The sequence below is a fragment of the Lucilia cuprina genome, chromosome 3, assembly GCF_022045245.1.
Source record: "Lucilia cuprina isolate Lc7/37 chromosome 3, ASM2204524v1, whole genome shotgun sequence".
Lineage (NCBI taxonomy): Eukaryota > Metazoa > Arthropoda > Insecta > Diptera > Calliphoridae > Lucilia > Lucilia cuprina.
Window position 1 is genome coordinate 43,875,178 of NC_060951.1, and position 15,530 is coordinate 43,890,707.

Below are 15,530 nucleotides of genomic sequence, written 5' to 3' on the forward strand. Positions count from 1 at the left end.
TATTCGACCGTATTTCCAATAGAATTATTGAAAATTCGGATCTCGCAGATATCTGGGGTCTTCTGAAAACTGATTTCAACATACACACAGACAGACAGACAGACGGACATGGCTAAATCGACTCCGCTATCTGTAAGGATCCAGAATATATATATACTTTATAGGGTCGGAAAATTATATTATAGAAATTACAAACGGAATGACAAACTTATATATACCCTTCTCACGAAGGTGAAGGGTATAAAAATTATATACACATGTAATTTATATTCATTTTCGTTAAACAACCCTCGTATAATGGTATACATTTTGTCAGTATCTTTTACATTACATAATAATTGGCCATAATCACATTGAGCCGTGTAATTATTTTTAATTAAATTTAAATACTACTTTTATGCGACATCAAATTGCCGTTCAGCGAGGAAAAAAGAAACATACAATTCAATTTGCAATATAGTGTGATTTATGGGATGAACAATTTTTTTTTCTAAAAAAATAATAATTATTAAAACAAATTTAATACGAAAATACAGGTTTTAAGCAAAAATAACAATTTAAAAAGATTATTAATGTAGAAACCAAAAGATAAAATGTTGTATGTTAAAAAAAATTAAGAAAGAATGATTTATTTAAATAATTTCAAAGATTATTTTTGTTGATAAAATCAAGTCACAAAGTGGATAATTATATGTTTATAAATAATTAGATTTAAAAATTTTAATAAAAAAAATGTATGGCTAAATAAAATTTTGTTTTCGCAGGCCTGCATTCGGACGAACTGATATCTGGTGAACTGGTTATACCTAAAAAAGTAACAGCAACTGGTGAGTTTCTAACGCATAATCTAACGCATCATCATGGCGAACATTATCGGCATCAACGAAGGCGTCGAAGTTTTAGAGAAGATGATCAAGCTACTGCCTCCACAGAACCAGAAGTTCATTACCAGTTGCAAATACAAAATGAAACTTTACATTTGGAATTAGAGTAATAAATTAAAGAAATTGTCATCAGAAGGTAAATCATTTAAGTAATTTTCATCCATTTTTTTTTTTCTTAATTTCCTTTCTAGACCCAATTCATATTTCATGACGCCCCATTTAGTGGTGGAACGACACAAACGAGATTTACGCACACGCAAACGACCACAGAAAAATACAAATTGTCATTATCATGGCAAAGTCAGAGGACAAGAGCAAGATTCAAGGGTAGCGATATCAACGTGTCGTGGTTTGGTAAGTATGAACATTTACTTTTTTGTTTTGGAATGATAAAAAAATATGTTTGGATGGTGTTAAGTTGTAAACAACCATCATGTAATTGTTCTTTAGAAGTTATTATTGTGTTGTGATATCCCATACAATAGTTTTGTGTAAGATTGTGTGTGTTTTGTTTCGATTTTGCATGCCTGTCTAGCTTTTGTTGTGTTGTGCTGTCTTGTCTGTTAAGGTCTGCTTGGGGGAAGTCTATATTCAAGTCAAAGTGTTAAGAAGCGTGAGTGTTAAAAATCTGTTGGCTTTTAGTTGAGTTGTTGTTCGATTCTATGTTTATGGTGTGGCTAGAAAACAATGACTTAATGTGGCGCCACTTTTAGCATTTACTTATTGGCACAGTGGGTTAATTAAAGAGAAAAAATTATAAAAAATTGCATTTTCTTTTTAAACAAATCGAAATCGGCGATTAGTGCTTCTTCTTCCTCCGTAAAAAAACTACACCATTCGAAAGGTTATAGTTCAGTGATCATAATCGATTAATGATTAACAACAATTAATGATCAGCAACAAAGTTTAACATAACTGCAGCAGTAATCAAATGGTGATTGATGTTGCGGTTGGTTTCTCTCTTGTTGCAAACGCCAGTTTTTGTCTATTTGGTTTTGATTTTGTGTTCCTCTTTGTGAAGAATGTAAAAAGAGTGTTCTAAAGCTGTATTCAAACTATGGGTGAGAAAATACCATAAGGTAACTTGGAATAATGAAACGTTGGGTAGAATCACAAAGATCATATGGGCTGACCATGATGACAGCAAGACGAGAAATCTTTTTTGAGTCTGAGGAACACATCTATACAAAATTGGACGTGCAGATTGAGACGAATGAAGAGGACAGTGTCAAGTCGAGAAATCTTCTCAAAAATGAGCAAGTCTGAGGTTAGTACGTATTCCGAGTGTGTGCACATGAGATACAAACCGAAACGGTAATATTTTTCAAGCTGCGCCGCCGTCTTCTTTCGGCTTAAATGCTTAAGCGTAGCCGCTGATAAAGATTGGAACCACACATGTATTTCGGAAAATAAATACACCAATTTGAACGGAGTTGCCACTATTTTAAATTATTATTGCAAATTGAAAAGCGTTGCCACATAATATTGTGGTAATATTAAAATTGTGAAAACTATTATAAATGTTCTCTAGAAAAAACTTACATAGAGACAGGTTTCTATATAACATACTATTATACAGAGATTTTTCAATATTATAAACGCTTAGCAGTTCAATTTCTGAAGAAAAGTTTAAATTGAGCCGACAATTTAGCCGCCGCCGATATTTTCTATAATAAGCCGCCGTCGACCTAAAACGGCTGCGAGGCCGCCGCCGATCATTTTGCATCGGCTTGTATCTCTGGTGTGCACACTCAGAGGATAGTGAAACTCTGAAGCACTTTCTTTGCCAATGTTTGTCGAAATTAGATCAAAGTATCTTGAAGGTAATGTTTTTTCTGGAAATTATATTTCTCACTAACATTGATGGGGAAATTCTTAAGAATTAGGTCGAAGAAACTGAGCAGGCCCGATAGTGTCCTAGGTGTAATTCTTCGGATTTGATGTAATATACATATATACTCCTATGAACCTAACCTTACCTAACAAGAGCGTTCGAGATATACATTTTCTTCCCATGGTAATCTCTTTGTTAATTGATCACAGTTTGTATTGAAGTTACCTACAGTATTGCAATATTATCAAGAATTTCATTGTTGGATCTAAAGTTTACATTGCTGCATGAACTCATGTCATAATTCTTGCTCTTGTGCCATCAATAAGAACTTTTCGGGAATCCTTAGAGAGCAAAATTACAACTCTACACACATTTGTGGTCGATTGGCCAGTAGACCGCAAACTTTCTGCAGAAGTATTCCCCATCACTTTCGATGTGAAAAGGTTTAAATCAAATGTGCACAAACCCTACCCCCTATACCCTCCCTCTTACAACTTATATTCCTAGTTCCAGCACAATGCACTGCATGAGAAGGTGTCATCCAGGATAGATTGTGTATTCCATGTTGCAGATCTTGTTCGTTGTTCAAAGCTTAAGGTAGTCATTAGGTTAATCGTTTGTTTTTTACTCCTTTCTGTAATCTTTGTGCGAATTCGCTGTCTGTTATTGTGGTTTCCAGTCAATAAGAACTTTTCAAGAATCATTAGAGAGCATACATACAATTCCACTTGATCCATTTGTATGAGATAGCATCGATTTAATAAAAATTTTAAAATCGGCAGACTCGTTCACTTAGTCTCAGGAAATGTTGTTTATTTCCAATTTATTTGCAAAATAGTTACAATTTGGCTGGTTCCGAAAGGGATCGTGTATTTCATGTTGCAGATTGTGTTCGTTGTTACTGATAAAAATTCCTTTAATTTGTCATAAGTAAAGGAAATTTACAAAATTTGTGTTTTAAAATCAAATTAAAGCAAAAAAAGTATTAAAATTGTGGAAATTGGCCTTAAAACTACAATTTACCTTATAAGGGAATTTTTTTTAAGAAGGGACATTTAAAAATATGCACTAAAATTTCTTCAGAAAGTAAAAGTTATTGATAAATAAAAAAATGTGCAAAAATGCCTTTTAACAAAATATCCCTAAAAGAGGAAATTTTTTCAAAAAGGGAAATTTATATTTTTATGTAAAATTTTTCATTATTAAAGAAAGTTCGTAAAGAATATGAAAAAACTGATAAAAATTCTTTTGAAGTAAAATTTATCTTAAAGGGAAATTTTTCATAAGTAAAGAAAATTTAAAATATTTTTCATAACTTGTGTTTTTAAATTAAATTAAAACAAAATAATATTAAAATTTCCCTTATGAGGGAAATTTTTTATAAGAAGGGAAATTCTAAAATAAACACTAAAATTTTTTCAGAAAGTAAATGTTATTGATAAATAAAGAAAAAATGTAAAAAAAACGTTTTAAACAAAATAGGGATATTTTGGGATTTTTTTTCAAAAAGGGAAATTTATATTTTTATGTAAAATTTTCCATTTTTAAAGAAAATTAGTAAAAAATATGAAAAAAACTAATAAAAATTCCTTTGAAGTTAAATTTCCCTCAAAGGGGAATTTGTCATAGGTAATAAAATTTACAAAAATTTTTACAATTTGTGTTTTAAAATCAAATTAAAGCAAAAAAAAAGTATTAAAATTGAGGAATTTGGCCTTAAAACTAAAATTTCTCTTATAAGGGAAATTTTTTATAAGGGAAATTTTAATTTAAGCACTAAATTTTCTTCGGAAAGTAAAAGTTATTGATGAATAAAGAAAAAATGGGCATAAATTGCCTTTTAACAAAATATCCCTAAAAGGGAATTTTTTTTCAAAAAGGGAAATTTTTATTTTTATATAAAATTTTTCATTATTAAACAAAATTTGTAAAGAATATGAAAAAAAAATTAAATTCTTTTAAAGTAAAATTTCTCTTAAAGAGAAATTTTTCATAAGTAAAGGAAATTTACAAAATTTTTCAAAATTTGTGTTTTAAATCAAATTAAAGCATTGGACGTTTTAGTAGCTTTTAAAAATAAATATCTAGAAGAGAAATTTAATTTTGTTTTCACAAAATTAAACTCTAATTCCTCCCACTGTTTTTCATTGCCTTTCAAAAAACACTTCTTAACTCGTTAATGTTTATTGTTAGTGAAAAAAAATAATAATAAAAATTTCTAACATTGTCTTCTAAGCCATTCACAACAGCAGCAACAACAACAAAAAAGAAATCAAAATAATAATAAACTTCTTATAAAGTCCAGTCGTGTCGTGTCTAATGTGTCCGCGCACACGTCTAACACGTAACTTGTTGAGCAAAGTAACAAAACAGCAAACGCTTATTTAAGCCTCCAATAGTGAGTGTTTCATAGAGTTCTCACATTAACGGAAGCAACAATTATTTGTCATTAAAGTCATAAACACATTTTATGACACCACTTAAACGTTTTTTCTTTATTTTTTATTATTTTCTATTATTAATATTTATTACTTATTACAACAATAATAATAACAACAACAATAATAATAAAACAAATTAAAGCACGATGTTGTAGAGAGCAACAGCAACAACAACATTATTTAAAGTATTTAGTAATTTTATTTATTTTTGCATTTATTAGTTTTATTATTGTATTTGTTTTTTTTTTTTTGTCATTTTGTTGACTTTTTGTAAAGTGTCATAGAGTTGTCGGTCGTCACTTGTTTATGTCATGATCTTAAATATTTGATTGTTATTGGCAGGGCTTCAGCAACAACAACAACTCACGTTTGCGCACGATTCTATGTATTGTATTAGTTTTTATTGGTTGTAGTGTGTTTTTTATTCTCATTTTATAAAATTACATAGAATTAAAATGATTTTTAAGAAAACTTTATATTGAGATTTTTTATTTAATGGGAATTTTTTAAAGGGGGTTTACTGCGTTGTACATAGAATGATTTTTTACAATTCTTTAGAATAAATGTTTTAACTAAACAGGATTTTATGTTTTTAATACAAAATTTTTATTATTTAATCATCATTTACAGAGGAAAAGTAGAAACAAGTAAGAGTTCTATATTCGGCTATGCCGAGTCTTAAATACCCTTCACCATGGTGTGTACCTTTTGAAAAATGAAAAAGTATCAAAAAGTTATCTTTTTATGTGTTCTCACCTAATTCCGACACAACATACTTAATTTCATGTTTCTAGGTTCAATATTATGGAAAATTCAAAAAGTACCTTTTGAAAAACGAAAAAGTACCAAAATGTTCCCTTTTATGGGTTCTCACCTAATTGAGACTCTACATACTCAATTTCATGTTTCTATGTTCAATATTATAAAAAATTCAAAAAGTACCTTTTGAAAAACGAAAAAGTACTAAAATGTTCCCTTTTATGGGTTCTCACCTAATTGAGACTCTACATACTCAATTTCATGTTTCTATGTTCAATATTATAGAAAATTCAAAAATTACCTTTTGCAGAACGAAAAAGTACCAAAAAATTCCCATTGATTTGTTCTTGTCTAATCAGGGCTCTACATACTTAATTTCATGTTTCTGGGTTCATTTTTATAGAAAATTCAAAAAGTACCTTTTGAAAATCGAACAAGTACTAAAAAGTTCCCTTTTATGGATTCTCACCTAATTCAGACTTTAAATACTTAATTTCATGTTTCTATGTTCAATATTTTGGAAAATTCAAAAAGCATCTTTTGTAAAACGAAAATGTACCAAAAAATCCCCTTTGGTGTGTTTTCGTGTAATCCGGATTAATTACATGTTTCTAAGTTCATTATTATAGATAAATCAAAAAGTACCTTTTGAAAAACGAAAAAGTACCAAAAAGTTCCCTTTTATAGTTTCTAACTTATGCCAGGCTCTATATACTTAATTTTATGTTTCTAGCCAATAACAACTCACTAGTGATCATATCTCCGTTATTTATGGACCAATATAGCTTATTTTAAATAGCTTATTTAAAAAGCATGTCTAACAGAATTATTGAAGATTTGGATGTCGTCGATATCTGGGGTCTTCTAAAAACTGATTTCAACAAACATATATAGGGACTCTGCTATCTAAAAGGATCCAGAATATATATACTTTATAGGGCCGGGCGCATGTAACCTTGGCAAGACCTCCGCCTTGGTGTTATTGCAATCCCGGAGTATAAAGAGGTGGCCAATACCTCCAGTCTGGGGGGAGTGAAAAATTGGTTACAGTCTACTGTTTGGCGTAGTCCTTGCATTGACAGAGGTCAGACCAGAGCACCGCTCTGGATCCTTCGGGATCCACGTAGTGGCTGTGGTTTAAACCATAATTCGCGGGGAGAGTAAGAGGCGGTTAAAAGACTGATGCATGATAAAGTCGAGATAAGTTCGGTGCTGTTGCCGAAAACAACAGATATCCCACAGAGGAGTGACTGTGGGACTAAGCGTTGGAAATGAGTTGGTATTAATTGTATATGGTACGGGATGAATGTGAAGTTCGGCGGGCCTTACCCCACCCGTCTACCTAATGAATGTGTCGTATGTTTTTCTCTTTTGAATGTGTCGTATGAATGAGATGTGTGCTGGGTTGAATGATGATGGATAAAAGGTATCATATACATATGATACCATTGAATTTTCCTTCCTTGTCCAGAGTATACTCTGTTCATATCAGAATTACCACAGTGTGTCCTTGTGAGTAAGAACAATGTCTTCGGCTTATTGATGGATCGTACTTCGGTCCACCGTTTACGTCTCTAGTTGCTGTTGACGAATCAACCGAGGTCATCCAATGGTCAGAGATTAGATAGCTCAAGAACTCTAGCAAAGTACTTGTGCATGGACCGGTCAAAGCCAATGTACAAAAATTGTCACCTGAGTTCTTCAATGAAGAACGGTAGACCGTTATCAAGTCAACCCAGTGGATGAGAAAGAAATACTAGAATTTCCCTAATTAGGGAAATCTCTTTTGGTAATTTTAAAATTTTAAATATAATTTGTTTTGAAAGTTATAAAGAAATAAAGAAAAATGGGCAAAAATTGTCTTTTAAATAAAAATGAAATTATTCCCTTAAAGGGAATTTTTTAAAAAAATGGGAAATTTATATTTTAGTGTCAAACTTTTCGTAATTAAAGAAATTTTTTTTAAGAATATGAAAAAGAATGATACCAATATCTTTCAAACAAAATTCCCCTTAAGGGAAATTTGTCAAAAGTAAGGGAAATTTACAAAATTTTGCATAATTTGTGTTTTGAAATAAAATTAAAGCAAAAAGTATAAAAATTGGAGAAATTACCCTTAAAACTAAAAATTCCCTAACAAGGGAAATTTTTTATAAGGAAGGAAATTTTAAAATTATAACGAAAATATGTTTAGAAAGTAATAGTTATTGATAAATAGAGAAAATATGGACAAAATTGCCTAAATTATCCCTAAAAGGGAAATTTTTTTAAAAACAGAAAAAAATTATAAAATTTTCTTTGAAATAAAATTTCATAAGTAAAGGAAATTTATTCCTATTTTTTAATTTGTGTTTTAAGAACAAATTAAAGCAAAGAAGTATAAAAATTAGACAAATTGGTCTTAAACTAAAATTTCCCTTAAAAGGAAATTTTTTCAAAAAAGGAAATTTATATTTTAATGTAAAATTTTTCATTTTTAAAGAAAATTAGTAAAAAATATGAAAAAAAACTGATAAAAATACATTTAAAATAAAATTTCCGTTAAGGGAAATTTTTCTTAAATAAAGAAAATATACAAAAATTTTCACAATTTATGTTTAAGAAACAAACTTAATAAAAAACGTAATGAAATTGGGGTAAATTTCTTTAAAACTAAAATTTCCCTTATAAGGGATATTTTTTGTAAGGAGGGAAATTTTCAAACTAGTGCAAAAATTTGCTAAGAAAATAAAACTTACAGTTAATAAAAAAAATTGTACTAAATATTTAACAAATGTTTGTGTCTTAAGTCTTTTGTTTCATAAAAGTTCAAGAAAATTTCAAAATACGTTTGTATCTTAAGTCTTTTCTGAAATGGTTAAATTGTCAAGTTCGGCTCTTAAGTCTTTTGTTGGAAAAGTTTAAATTTCTATGAAAGGGTCTTTTAAAGCCACGAATATAAAATTTAGGTTTGTGTCTTAATTATTTTGATTTTAACAGCAAATTTAGAAATTGGATTAAAAATACATTATTCATACATATATTTTATGAATTTAGTAAAACACAAATTTTCTAAAACTAAAATTTAATTTCATATTTTTAATTTAATTATTTTATTTATCTATTTGTTGTTTTTTTTTTCTTTTCGTAATACCAGGTCGGTCATATAAAAACTAAAAATAATGAATACTACATTGAGCCATCAAAAAATCATGCAGCCCACAACATCAACGGACATCCGCATGTTGTATTTCAAAGATCGTCTGTTAAGGAAAAGGTAATTACACAAATTTACATTAAAAATAACAAAACAACAACAACTACAACACACTAACACTCACCCAATGGCATAACAAGTTGTTAAATAAAAAAGAAGAAAATTAAGGTGGGCTGTGTAATTGTGAATGGATGAATGAATAAATAAATGGTTGGATGATGGAAAAAATACACTCACACACACTCACCAAATAGACAGGAAGGTTGACAGACACTAAAGAAATAAATGAATGGATGGACGGACGGACGGACTGGCATACAGACAGACAGACATTTAAAGAAACAGACCAAGTCTTAATAAAATTGGCAGACAAATTGCAACAACCCACTATTGTAAAATAAATAAATAACTACAAAAAGAAAACAACAACAACAAAATCGTACATTTGTCCGAAATAAGTGAGGAAATCGTACGAAATGAAAAAAAATTGTCAACACTCACATGCAAATAAGAAAAATAAATTGAATTTGATGCCAAGATTTTGTTTGTTTTTAATGAAAAAAAAACTACACAGAAAGTTTTTCTGTATAAGAAGAAGTTTTGCTCAAGATGATTAGAACAATTACAACAACAATAACTTTGTGAAAGCTTTTTAATAAAAAAAATAAAAAGTAAAAGCTTTTTAATAAAAAGCTTTAATAAGAAAACCTATTAAACATAAAGCTTTTATATAAAGAAATGCTTGACATAAAGCTTTAAGATTTAAAAAAGCTTTTCAACATATAAATTTGCTGCAAAAAGAGATTTTTATAAAACAGTAACAAACTATTATTTATTAAAAGCTTTTTTAATTCAAATAAAGCTTTTGTTAGAAATATATTTGTAAAATTTCTTTCGAAAAAAGAATTTTTAAATACTATTCAAAATCTGTGCCTTTTCCCTAAAAACTTTAGAAAACCAAAACTTTTGACAAAACTCGTTTCTCAAAAAAGCTCTCTCTACAAACGTTTTGTATTTAATAAGCTTTTTTGTCAAAAACACTTTTTTTATGTGAAAGTGATTTCTTACGAAAACTTTTGTAAAAATAAAGCTTTTTTGCGAATAAGTTGTTTTTGTTATTATTTTCATGATGAGCTTTTGAAAACAATGATTTTTCAACAAAAAAAATTAAGATTTTCTAAAAAGCTTTTTATTAAAAAAGCTATTTATAAAAACATTTCTATAAAAACTAATTAATTATAAAAGTTTTTACGAAAAATGCTTTTACATAAAAAACTTTCTTTTAAAATTTGTATAAATATAAGCTTTTGCAAAAAGAAAGCTTCACCTATAAAATAAGCTTTTATATAAAAAACCTTGAAAAAAGCTTTCTTTAAAAGTAGTTTTTATAAAAACCTTTTTATGAGAAAAGCTTTTCTTAAAAATAATTCTAGAAATCATTTTTTGTAAAAAAGAAAGCTTTATTTCAAAATGCTTTTCTGCTACTTTTAACCAAAGTAGTTTGTTAAAAAAGTTTTAATTTTCAAAAAAAGCTTTTCTATAACATTTCTAAGAAACTAGTCTTTTCATAAAGAATGTTTTATTTTAAAAAGCTTTTATGCAATTTTTTACAAAACAGATTTGTTTAAAAGTTTTTCTTTAAAAAAAGCGTTTTTATGAAGAAAGCTTTATCTTAAAGGCTTTTTTGTGATTTCTTAACAAAACAGTTTTGCTTAAAAAGTTTTTTTAAGAAAAGCTTTCCTATAAATTTTTTCTATAAATAGCTCTCTTTAAAAATGATGAAATTAAGATTTTCTATAAAAAAGCTTTATCTGAAAAAACTTTTTTGGGATTTTTTATAAAACAGTTTTGCTTGAGTTTTTTAATACAAATCTTCAAAACATCTTTTTCCACCAATTTTTTTCTCTCCTTGTATAAACAGTCAACGAATCACAACAACAATAACACTAACAAGAATAAGAAACCACATAAACGCAGGCAGGAGCAACATAAATTGCAGCAAAACGATGGAAAGAAGCCAAAGAAGGCTTTAAGTAATTGTGGTACTAAAGAACCCAAAAGACGCATTGAAGCTCGTTTAGTAGAATGGCAACCTCAAGGAAAGGTGAGTAGGTGCATGCATTACAATGAATGAGATTTTTTCTTTATATGAATTTATGATAATTTTTGTTGTTTTGTATTTGCTTTTAAAATTAAATTAAATGAATGACAAATAAACAACAATATAATAATAAAAATAATACAAAAACCAAACTTAATTATATACAGGTAAAAATTCAAGGTGGCAGAAAAATACGTAGACTACGTCATCAGCATCAGCATGAAAATCAACAGCAGAAATCTCAATATAAATATCAAACTACAACAACGACGGATGTTAAACACCAAAAATATCATCATAAGAAACATGACTACAACCACAAGGAAAACCAAGATATCTTATCATCATCGTCATCTCCATCAACAACAACAGCAGCAGCAGCATCATCTGAGCAAACAACAGTCGCTTTTGCGCCACAACCACAACAAAAACAAAAACAACATAAACATCATCATCAACATCAGCATCAACATCATCTAAAACCAGAGTTTCATTTACAGCAACCATCACCATTAGCATCCCATGCCAACAGCCATCAACGAAAGAAACGTTCAATTAGCAGCCCACGACATGTAGAAACTCTTATTGTGGCCGATTCTACAATGGTTGGTTTTCATGAAGAAATCGAGACTTATCTTTTGACCATAATGAATATGGTATCTGCTCTCTATAAGGATCCCAGTATTGGTAATGCCATCGAAATAGTTGTAGTTAGAATCATACTACTCCACGATAATGAGACACATCCAGATTTGAATCTAACACAAAATGCCCAACAGAATTTAGATACATTTTGTAGGTGAGTTGTGGTAAAAGTTTATTTGCATAAATTTGAAAAAGGGTCTTTAAAAAGAAGTGTCTGTAGTATTCAGATTTGCAAAAGCGTTTTTTATAGTTTCCAAAATAAACTCTTTTTTTGTATAAAGATCTCCTCCTTAATACTGTCTTTATTTTAGGCGCCAGTTATAAATATCTGCCAACTTATGGCTTTAAGCTTTAAAAGTAATTGTGTGCTTATTCTTAGATAGAATATAACGAATGTTCTTTACTCTATGTATGTACTTTACATATTTCATTGATGCTGCCAAATTGATAAGATAATTTTAGGACAAAAAAAATAAAACGAAACTCCTCAGGAAGTTTTAACTTAAAGATCTATTTATAGTTAAATAGTTCATGATTAATATGTTTCTTATGTGATGTTTTTTTTTTTTTTTTGTATTTTCAGTTGGCAACACAAATTGAATACCGAAAATGAATTAGATCCTCAGCATCATGATGTGGCAGTTTTGATAACACGTAAAAATATTTGTGGCAATAATTGTATGTAAGTATAACTTATAAAAACAACAATATTTTTATAAATTAAAAGCAAAAAATAAATATTTATATTAGCAAAGAAAAAAAGTTTCTTTTGTTTAATAAGCTTTTTCTATAAATAGATTTTTTCCTAAAAACACAACAATTGAAATTAAAAAGAAACAATTTTTACATAAATGTTCGCAAAACTTTTGCTTCGGCAATATTGGCTCAGACAATAAAAGGCTCTTTAAAGCCTTAAAAACAATGACAGTCAAAAGCTTTTACAAAAAACTGTTGCAAAAATCCTTTTTGCAAAGAACATATAAAAAGCTGTTTAAAAGTTTTTAGTAAAAGCTTTAAATATATAAACGTTAGTCTAAAAAGTTTTCATAAAAACTTTGTGACACTAAACTTTTTTCAGAAATCTTAGCTAGTGATAAGCATTATGTGATAATATACTATAGAAGCTTTTTAAGCAAATAGTTTTTCTGTAATTTTTAATACGAAAAGTTAATTTTTAAAAAGCTTTTTTCAATAAAAAGCATTTTACCAAACATTTCTCTTTAAAATGAATATTTAACAAAAAGCTTTCTATGAGAAAAGCTTATCGGAAAAAAAAATTTCTAAAAGAAAAGCTTTACTATAAAATGCTTTCTAAGGGAAAAGCTTTTCTATAAAAAGCTTTCTATAAGAAAAGGTTTTATATAAAAAGCTTTCTATAAGAAAAGCTTTAATATAAAAAGTTTTCTATAAGAAAAGCTTTTATATAAAAAGCTTTCTATAAGAAAAGCTTTTATATAAAAAAGCTTTCTATAAGAAAAGCTTTTATTTAAAAAGCTTTCTATAATAAAAAGCTTTCTAAAGCTTTTATATAAAAAGCTTTCTAAAGCTTTTATATAAAAAGCTTTCTAAAGCTTTTATATAAAAAGCTTTCTAAAGCTTTTATATAAAAAGCTTTCTAAAGCTTTTATATAAAAAGCTTTCTAAAGCTTTTATATAAAAAGCTTTCTATAAGAAAAGCTTTTATAAAAAAAGCTTTCTATAAGAAAAGCTTTTATATAAAAAGCTTTTATATAAAAAGCTTTCTATAAGAAAAGCTTTTATAAAAAAGCTTTCTATAAGAAAAGCTTTTATATAAAAAGCTTTCTATAAGAAAAGATTTCTAAGATAAAATATTTTCTATAAAAAGCTTTCTATAACAAGAGCTTTTCTATAAACATCATTCTATAGGAAAAGCTTTTGTATAAAAAGCTTTCGAAAAGAAAGGCTTTTCTATAAAAAGCTTTCTATAGGAAGAGCTTTTCTATAAAAATCTTTCTATAAGAAAAGCTGTTTTTATGAAAAGCCTTCTTTAAGAAAAGGTTTTTTATAAAAATCTTTCTAAAAGAAAACCTTTACTATAAAATGCTTTCTAAGGGAAAAGCTTTCTAAGCTTTTTATAAAAAAGCTTAGAAAAGCTTTCCTTCAGAAATGCTTTCTATGAAAAAAGCCTTTCTAAGAAAAAACATCCTATGAAAAGAAGATTTTATGAAAAAAAAAACTTTCCAAAAAATGCTTGTTATGAGTACAGCTACCCTGTTAATTTGTTGTTTGTGGAAATAAGCTTTTTATTATTTTTTTTTTTTTTGTAGAAAAATATCAAAACGAAATCATTTAAAAAAATACTATTTTTCCACAAAAGTGTAAAAACCTTTTACTAGTTTAAAAAGCTTTTACTAGAAAAATTTCAAAAGTTTTTACTAGAAAAGTAAAACAAAAGTTTTCTCTCCTAAAAACTAAATTTTAACAAGCTTTTTTCACTAAAGCTTAAATGCTTTTACACAAATAGATTAAAAAGCTTTTTTCCACAAAAATCTTAAAAAAGATCATTCCACTAAAATGTACACACAAAAATGTATAAAAAGTTTTAAAAGTTTATTTTTCAAAATGCAAAAAAAAAAATATTTTAAACAATAATCTTTAAAAAGCTTAAATTTTTTTCACAAGAAGAACGATATAAATATTTTTTACAAAAAAGCATAAAACAGCGATTTCTTAAAAAAGCTTAAAACAACATATTCCCCAAAAAGCTTTAAACATCTTATTCCCCAAAAAGCTTAAAACAGCTTTTTAATAAAAAAAAACTTAAAACAGCTTTTTGCTCAAAAAGTTTAAAACAACCATTTCCTCGAAAAGCTTAAAACAAATTTTATCTCAAAAGGCTTTAAAATTATTTTAAATAAAAAGTTTAAATAGCAAATTCAATAAAAAGGTGTAAAAAGTTTTTTTTTCGAATGAATGTTAAAAAACTGTAAAATATTGAAAGCTTCAGAATATTTCAATTGTATTTTATTTATTTTTTCAAAGGACTCTGGGTTTGGCTAATGTCGGTGGAATGTGTAAACCGAAACAATCGTGCAGTGTTAATGAAGACAATGGCATTATGTTGTCACATACGATAGCTCATGAATTGGGACATAAGTAAGTAAATATATTAAAAAATAAAAAGAAATAAACTTACCATTATGAGACAATTTTTTAAAACTTCAGTCTGAAAATATAAGAATTAGAAAGCAATTAGCAAAACAATATTTTAAAAACTAAAATAGCTATAAAAAGTTTAAGATTTATTTCAATACTGAAGAAAATCTACTTAGTTTTATCTAACTATAATCATGCAATTTGTAATCCAAATTTAAAATTAATACAGTCATACTTAATTTTAACACCACAAATCTGTCGCTCCCCTTTAGCAGACACATTGAAATAAATCAAATAGACAGACCCCCCGCCTGAGCTAATTGACTTCTGTGTTTACAAAATATTTAAATTTTCTGTTTTTTTTTTTTTTTGAAATCAAGTCTAATTTGATTAATTATTAAAAATAATGCAATTTTTCATATTAAATAGAAAAAAATAAAAACTAAATGTATTTTTAAGTTGAAATATAAATTATATCCAGCTATCACATCAAAGGAAAACAAATCATAAATCTTATTAAATATTTACATGCAATTCAAGGGAAATTTTATAT

At 27.7% G+C, this 15,530-nt stretch overlaps 1 protein-coding gene across 2 annotated transcripts in view; it reads left to right on the forward strand.

The window, feature by feature from the left end:
• The window catches only part of LOC111688186 (A disintegrin and metalloproteinase with thrombospondin motifs 6), a 48,965-nt gene that overhangs the window by 20,950 nt on the left and 12,485 nt on the right, over positions 1-15,530 (forward strand). For both annotated transcript variants that reach the window (XM_046946527.1, XM_046946526.1), the window contains 7 exons: positions 765-990; positions 1,076-1,238; positions 9,055-9,174; positions 11,036-11,218; positions 11,383-12,014; positions 12,444-12,542; positions 14,864-14,977. In XM_046946527.1, the coding sequence (XP_046802483.1) occupies positions 765-990; positions 1,076-1,238; positions 9,055-9,174; positions 11,036-11,218; positions 11,383-12,014; positions 12,444-12,542; positions 14,864-14,977 (1,537 nt within the window). The remainder of the gene's footprint in view (positions 1-764; positions 991-1,075; positions 1,239-9,054; positions 9,175-11,035; positions 11,219-11,382; positions 12,015-12,443; positions 12,543-14,863; positions 14,978-15,530) is intronic.